The sequence below is a fragment of the Ctenocephalides felis genome, unplaced genomic scaffold, assembly GCF_003426905.1.
Source record: "Ctenocephalides felis isolate EL2017-DRISC unplaced genomic scaffold, ASM342690v1 CF-g0.4_SCAFFOLD_00845, whole genome shotgun sequence".
Lineage (NCBI taxonomy): Eukaryota > Metazoa > Arthropoda > Insecta > Siphonaptera > Pulicidae > Ctenocephalides > Ctenocephalides felis.
In genome coordinates this window covers 83,741,341-83,749,688 of record NW_020536999.1, presented here as the reverse complement: position 1 = coordinate 83,749,688, position 8,348 = coordinate 83,741,341, and the positions used below count along the sequence as shown (strand labels likewise).

The window sequence follows — 8,348 nt, the reverse complement described above, 5'->3', positions numbered from 1 at the left end:
AGTGACCTGAATTTAAAAAAAAATAGTTTAATTTTCATATCTGACACAATAATAAATTTTATAATTAACAACAGAGTAAATTATAAAATTATTCTGATTACATTAGTGATATCAATTTCCTAGTAACGGGCCGGCCGTGGTCCCGTGGTAAGAACGTGGGCTAGCAAATCTAGTCCCGGGTTCGAATCCACCCTCGGTCGGTTCGGTATCAAAGCACTTGATACCAATTTTCACTTGAAATCATAGATTTCAAATATGTTTTCAAGTGAAAATGGCCTTTCGTGGGCATAGCTGTAGCGGCAACATGCCACTTGGAAGTAAAGAGGTACTAAGTTGTATCGCTTTGAAATACAAAAAGGAAGTCGATTTGTATCCCTATACAACAGAAACTGTAAAGGCTCTGACATCGTGCAACCATGATTGAGTGCATTTTCAACTCACCACGGACCTGCCTTTGGAAGAAGTATTAGTAAAAAAAATGTAATAAACAGTAAAAATATGTAAAGAAAAAAAAAATATATGTAGTATGTAAGATAAAAAGAAAATAATTAGTAAAAAAAAAAAAAAAAAAAAAAAAAGTAAGTTTTATTTTTTTTATAGTTTGCAACAACTTTCAGTATCTATTGTATATAATCATGCTGCATTTGCAGAAAAATTTAACTCAGATAATCATTTTTAAGATTTTTAAAGTATTGTCGAGGAAATGATATTTTCCATTACATTTAGAACTAATCTTAGGCAAAAGCTCTGGCATCTTAAGAAGCTTTTGAAATGAACGATTTAATTGCATTTTACGAGGAAAGCTTGTACATATTATGCAAGCTAAATTAAAATAGTTTATTAAACTTAAACACTTGAATAGTTGTTTGTTAGTTATTGATCAACATGTACTCACATTAACGTAAACAGTGTGAAAATAAACATAAATGTTAACAAAGTTTTGCAACTTATTGGAAATTAATTAAAGTCGGTCTGGCGAACAAACATTATGAAGGATTTATGCCAATGTCTAGTATATGTATATACATTTTGTGTGATTAGGTTTACATCAGCAGGAAAATAGTATAAAATTATATATATATATATATATATATATATATATATATAAGAAATTCTGCGACCTGGAGTTTGAAGAAAAATAATATTGTCTATATAACTCAAGAGTTAATTAGTTTTTTTTAACATCATGATTCACGTTATTTTTTTTACACAGTGTAACACGTTTTTGTATATCCCAAAAGAGCATCCTAACATTTAAAATTTTAATGGATTTGTAAAATTCTGCTTATTCAACCAAATTTTGTGATGCATATTCTTAATTGAACATATTAAATTTCGTGAAACATTCCAAACATTTTTTTTAGAAAAAACTTAATATATTTGGCTGTTTTTGAGAAAACGTTGACCAACTTTAAGTTTTGACCTATTAAGTCAGAAAAATTATATTTGACACATATTTTGATTTTTGATAATTTTTCAATGTTCGATAAATTTTTAAAATTAAATCAAATGTCGTAGGACCGTGATATTTTACTATATTCATTATGATCCATGATCTCTATCATCATAAGAAATTTCAACAAAAGTGTACTTTTTTTCAACATTTAACTATAAATTTTTAACTTTTAACATTTAATTGAAATGAACTTCTCATTCGGAAAGATAATTTTAAATACATTGAAACAAATAGATAAAATCCGATACTCGATAAATAATTATAGTCAGACATTATGGTGCAACTTGATTGATCAATAGGTATTAACAAAAACTGCAGTTTTAATCATGGATTTGAATCATGTAACTTTAAATTTACATGAATATTTATTTTCACATCTGGATTTATGATAACATGTTCTGATATTAAAAATAACGTATAGCATATCCTAGCTTGTATTTACTCTCCTTCATATTTTATTCTTTGAAATCTTTTACATTCCAATATAAAAACATACGACGCGTTTGAGAATTAATGCAAATAAACCGCAACTAGAACGCTAATATTTATCTACGAATTTTCCATGCAAGAGTTAAATTCCCATACAATAGCGAATACGAACATTTTATCGATGTAACTATTAATATTGCATTGTTATACAATCATTTTCTACTAATGACGCACTTATTATAATGGAATCAATCTTTGCAAGAAAAACATCCTGCACTGTAACTCACCCCCATCATGAAATTGAAGAGAGTTCAAGAGTTTCAATGTATATTTAATTGAGAGTTTCATTATACTGTTTCGAGTCCAAAGAGCGCTTTTATTTATTTTCTTGTTGTTTGAACTTTTAACATGTTTTTTCTCTCATTCGTATCGTTATCGGTAATTTTAGTTAGCGAACATTCGATGCTCGTTAAAATTGATATGGCCCCATCCTCTATTTCTTCAATAACAGCCATAACTGAAACAGGATCATAAATATAAATTGAATGATGTCATTATTAATAGTGAGATATTATTTAATCATGTACAATATCACATAACTTATGATTCAAAAGCTATCACTATCATAGAAAATAATAAATATATAGATAATAATGATAATAATAATAAGGATCGTTACAATCAACAGACGATGATATACTTCACATTAATAAGCCCTGTGCTGTACCTGCTACTAAGTAGCATGCAATAACAAAGAGAACGCAGATACTACAGACTATACAGAACAATGGCAATGAGAATAGTACTAAATAAATCGGAGACATAATATATATATTGGATAAATATGTTTTTAATTTGAATTTCGCGCTACTATTTGTATGGCTTCTCCCACTACCGGGCAAAGCGTCCATCTTGCGCATAGGTTTCGACTATGCTTTGTACAAAATATATGTTCTCTTGTATACAAACAACCTAACCTATAACAACGTGTATTCTGAGTGATTTAAATGATTCTAATTATATATTAAATAAAGATATTCTACTGTTCATCGTGTTTAACTTTTGTACCATAAGTTTTGGTCCTTCGAACCGGATTTTAAGAAAAAACCATTATCAAAATTTGGTATAAAAGAACTTCGTATTTGTTGTCACAAAATTTGGTGTTGAAGCCGAGTGGAATATCCAAACGTGAAACTATTCACAATAATCAAAGGTATTAATATCACTCAATCACGTCAGGAGAAGAGCAATTCCTATTATCGTTGATCTGAGTGGATGGACTCAGATTCAATTTGAAAGGAGGTTACGAGGTTACATACACGAGGTATTAACATTTGCCATCGCTGTCGCTCGTGTTACTGGGGTCACTTGTGAGCATCAAGATCTTACATTACTTGATGTTATCCTGTCCAGGCCGTGAAACACCAGGCACAAGAAGCAGTATAGAGGCCAAGGCACCACGTGTTGTGAGGTTAGGATCACTACATACACATCAAGGTTTTGGAGCACCCGAGTCTACATCATCTAAGATTATCGGATGTTATCCTACCCGAGGTTATGTACTAGTATTAGATTAATTATAATTAGTTGTTACTGATCACCATCGTATACTGTTAATGTCATAGGGTGATTCAGGCACTTAAGGCACAATTCTTAGCTTATTATTTGCTTTGGCGGAATTGTATTGCAAATTATACTTTATATTATATTTCTTTAGTTTATATACTATTCATTTAGCAGACTACATTGAATATTTGGAAGTCATCTGCTTTTAACTTATTGAGATAACTTATATACACTAAAACATGGCTGATGTAAGTTCTTTAATTGTGAAACATAATACTGTAAAGGCTCATTTTGATACTATATTTAAATTTGTAGCTTCGGGTCAGAATGATAGTAACATTGAGGCATTAAAAAGAAGGAAACAACGTTTAGTAGAACTATGTCATCAGTGGGAGACTAATTATATAGAGTTAGAGGTGGCCCAACCTGGGGAGTTTTCGAAAGAGTACTTCGAGTATTCTGATAGGTATTTGGACATGATGTCGCAATTGGATGCTCTCACAAATAATGGTACCCCCTCATCTTCTAGGGCTGTAGATAGTCATTCTGTGTTAGACGTTGAGTTACCTGATATCACCTTACCAAAATTTAATGGTGATTATAGTGAGTGGACACAGTTTATAGATTTATATAATTCATTAATTCACAGTAATACTAAATTACCTCCTGTGACTAAGTTGCACTATTTAAAGGGAGCTCTAATATCATCTGCTGCAAAATTAATTTCATCACTAAGCTTAACTAATGAAAATTACATGGTCGCTTATGATCTGTTATGCAAAACATACGATAATAAATTTTAAATTTTAAATTCACTTTTGCAGCAGATTGATAACATAGCTCAAGTACACAGAGGTACGCATGAATCCTTAGGCAATTTCTTGTGCACCGCTAGGCAGCAAGTACGTGCTCTTTTAGCAGTGTATGAGCCAACAAAACACTGGGATCTTGTCCTCTTGTATATGTTGAACAAGAAAGTAGATAGCAGTACTAGAATGGCATGGAATTTAGCTAGGAATGGGAATGTGCTTCCAACTGTCAGTGAATTTTTTTCGTTTTTAGAATCAAGGGTGTGTGCATTGGAAAATTCTTTTAAATTAGAAAATAAGGCTAGTCAGGGAAGTTCCAAAATGGTGCATGTTGGAACTGTGAAAAGAGTACCATCTCCTTGTTGCTGCTGTAAGGGAAATCATCCACTATATAAATGTTCGAAATTTAAACAGTTAGAGGTTACAGGTCGCAAAGAATTAGTGTCGAAACATTCCCTCTGTACTCGTTGCTTACTGCCTGCTCATGATGTTAAGAAATGTAGTTTCAAAGGTACGTGTTACAGATGTAGAGAGCCTCACAATACATTAATTCATGATGATGTTAATCCTTCAGATTCAAATAGCCTACCCCATTCTGGCAACAACGTCCTTCTAGCTAGTCACAATAATATTCAAACACTTCTTTCAACAGTTTCCCTTTATGTCTTTGATGCAAATGGCAAAACCCACCAGGTGAGGGCTCTACTGGACAGTGGTTCCCAAATAAACTTAATAACCAATTCATTAATACAAAAATTGAAATGTCCTACAATAGCTTCTTTAAGTAGAATGAACATGTTACAAGGGCAATCATGTGTGAGTCAGAAAGCTGGGAAAATAACAATAAAGTCTAGAATTTCAGAATATCAACGGACCATTCATTGCGTAGTTGTTGATCACATAACACAAAATTTACCTAGTAGTTGCATAGATTATAAGGATTGGAAAATACCCAGTTATGTAGACTTAGCCGATCCAGAATTTAATGTCGCGTTACCTGTAGAATTATTAATAGGGGCTGAGTTATACTTCGATATCTTGCAACAGGGCTGTGTACGGTTAGTTGCGTTGTCTACCAGTACTCAGAAAAAGTCACTTTGGTTGGTTGTTGTCAGGGATTTATAAACAGTCGGATGCTGTAGCTCATGTTGGCTTTGTTTCGAATGAAGACCTGCACAATAACCTAACAAGGTTTTGGCAAATTGAGGAGGTATCTTCAAGCAATGTCACAATGAATGGGTCGGATAAGTTGTGCGAAGAGCATTTTGTGTCCAATGTAATAGGAAAAATAATGGCATATTCGAGGTTGCCTTACCCTTTAAATCAGATAAGGAGGGCAGCTTAGGAGAATCATTCAATAGGGCAAAAGGTAGATTGGAAAATTTAGAAAGACGTTTTACTCGAGACCCAAACTAGCTAAGGCATACAATGAATTTATTCAGGAATATATAAGATTAGGACATGCAGAGCTTATTGATTTGAAGAATGTTCCAGTAGGGTCATACTTTATACCGCATCATGCAGTATTAAAGGATGGACGGTATGAAAAAATTAGGGTTGTATTTGATGCATCTTGTAAGACAAGTTCTGCCTATCTTTAAATGAGACGTTACAACTGGAGCTAAACTTCAGCAAGACTTATTTTCCATCTTAATTAGATTTCGCCTACACCTGTATGTTTTTGTTGCTGACATTGTAAAAATGTATAGGCAAATACGAGTTCGGGAAATAGATCAGTACTATCAACTCATTCTGTGGAGAACAGCACCAGAGAATGAAATAGAAGTATTTAAGCTTACTACTGTTACGTATGGAACCGCATGTGCTCCTTTCTTAGCGATGCGTTGTTTAAAAATGTTGGCGTCTGATGACAATTTGATATACCCTCGAGCTGCTGAAGTCTTAGATAGGGACTGCTACGTGGATGATATAATCACAGGTACAAATTCCGTAGCAGATTTAATTAGTTTACAGAGAGACATAACATATGGTTTTGGCGTAGAGCACATTTATTATGCTCAAAAATCGAAAGTACTCCCTTAAGAATTAACCTCCCCGCTAGAGCGGTCTGCAGCATACTTCTTGGCTAAACTTTATAGGCGGTTTCGCACAGACATAGCAGGAATTATTCAAATATCTGAAACATTCTTGTGGAGTGACTCCAGTATTGTTTTGGCATGGTTAAGGACTGATCCCTCGCAGTTAAAGATGTTCGTAAGCAATAGGGTTGCAGAGATTTCAGAACTCACGCCAGCAATATTATGGAGGCACGTCCCAAGTAAAGAGAATCCTGCAGATATTGTTTCCAGAGGCGTTGATTCTCCTGCAGAGCTGGTTGACTGAAATTGTGTGGCATGGACCAGGGTGTTTAACTCAGGATAGCGATAGTTGGCCAAATAGATTTTCCTGTCCCAGTAGAGGTCATACCAGAAAACGGGTGTTTACGACGATTGTCCTAGTAATGAACAGACTGTATAAGGATGTATTTGGCAAATTTTCGTCTTTCAGTAAATTAGTTCGAGTGCGTCTTATTTCTTAGATGCGTCACAAATGTAAGAAATCCGAAATATTAGGCATCGGACAAACACTATCACCTTATGAATTGCGTCACTCTACTAATGCTATTTTTAAAGTAGTACAATGGGAAATATTTGGCATGACTACTAAGACAACAAAGAAGAACCTATCCAGCAAATTAATTTCTCTTAATCCTTTTCTTGATTCCAATGATTTGCTAAGAGTAGGAGGTCGACTTGAAAATGCAAACATTTCGTTTGAACAAAAACATCCGATCATCCTACCTAAAGGTCACAAGGTTGTCGAAATGTTTTTACGTGCTGAACATGAACGGTTGATGCATGCCGGAACACAGACAGTACTGGCTAATAAATAAATGCATCAAATGTATACGCTTTAAGGCTACCACAGCGGAGCAATTAATGGGGAACTTACCAATGAATCGTGTCACTAAGCAAAGACCTTTTCAGGCTGTAGGGGTGGATTTCGCCGGCCAAGTTATTCTGAGAGCAAGCCGTTTACGAAAGGCTCCACGCGTGAAGGCATATATAGCTCTGTTTGTATGCATGGTGACAAAGGCTGTACATCTGGACCTTGTCTCAAGTTTATCTACTGATGCGTTTCTTGCAACATTCGGCGCTTTGTTTCTCGTCGAGGGTGTTGTAGTGTTATCCATAGTGATAATGGTAGGAACTTTGTAGGTGCAAGTAGGGAGTTAAGTGATTTGTATCGTTTTTTCAAACAGGATCTGGTAAAACAGACCCTAATCGAAGTTAGTGCACAGTTAGGGTATATGGCAGTTTATTTTATTCCTTCCTATTCACCACATTTTGGAGGTTTGTGGGAAGGGTCCATTAAATGTATGAAGCATCATATACACGGCAGTTAATTGGATCGTATTGTCTTACCTATGAGGAATATTTCACAGTGTTAGTCCAGATTGAGGCCGTCTTAAACTCTAGACCGTTGTTGGCAACCACTGATGACAGTTCTGATTTGTCATACATTAGTCCGGGACATTTTTTGATAGGTGAGCCTTTAACAGCAATTCCAGAACCATATTTGTCAGACAAGGTTGTAAATCTCAATAAGATTTATAAGCAAATGACTGCCATGAGAGACCGATTTTGGAAACTCTGGTCAACGCAATATTTAAGTACGTTACAACGTAGGAATAAGTGGGCAAAGACCCAAGTTAATGTAAAGGTCAATGACCTAGTGTTAATTAAAAAGACAATCTCCACCACTCCAATGGCCTACGGGTCGTGTGATGGAAATTAAGATAGGTCAAGATGGAAAAGTTAGGGTAGTGGTGGTTAAAACCAATTCTGGTATTCACACTAGACCTATTGTAAAAATTGTACCTTTACCATGTACCGATTAATCAAATTTCTATAATTAAGCAATTAAGATAATTAAGGATTATATCACAAGTTACTTCATTATACTGTAATAATTTTAATTAAGTTTATATAATTAGTTATTATTGTTTACTCAATTGCACCATATTCGCATTTCTATGTATTATTATTCATTTCATATACACTAATCAAAATTGACTTATAATACTA

General features: G+C 34.2%; 1 protein-coding gene across 1 annotated transcript; it reads left to right on the top strand.

Annotated features, from left to right (window-relative positions):
* The first annotated feature begins 5,961 nt into the window (after positions 1-5,961).
* Positions 5,962-8,058, top strand: LOC113391113. The gene is made up of 6 exons (XM_026627079.1): positions 5,962-6,199; positions 6,323-6,594; positions 6,800-7,135; positions 7,179-7,463; positions 7,523-7,613; positions 7,706-8,058. Exons 1-6 carry the CDS (start codon positions 5,962-5,964, stop codon positions 8,056-8,058), a joined length of 1,575 nt encoding a protein of 524 aa, XP_026482864.1.
* The last annotated feature ends 290 nt before the right edge of the window (positions 8,059-8,348 follow it).

Excerpts from the sequence above, each read along its gene's own strand:
- LOC113391113 (XM_026627079.1), top strand. The coding sequence starts at position 5,962 with ATGTATAGGCAAATACGAGTTCGGGAAATAGATCAGTACTATCAACTC. Across the intron at positions 6,200-6,322 it reads CGTGGATGATATAATCACAG|AGCGGTCTGCAGCATACTTC; the intron begins GTACAAATTCCG and ends CCTCCCCGCTAG. Across the intron at positions 6,595-6,799 it reads TTGATTCTCCTGCAGAGCTG|ATGCGTCACAAATGTAAGAA; the intron begins GTTGACTGAAAT and ends CTTATTTCTTAG.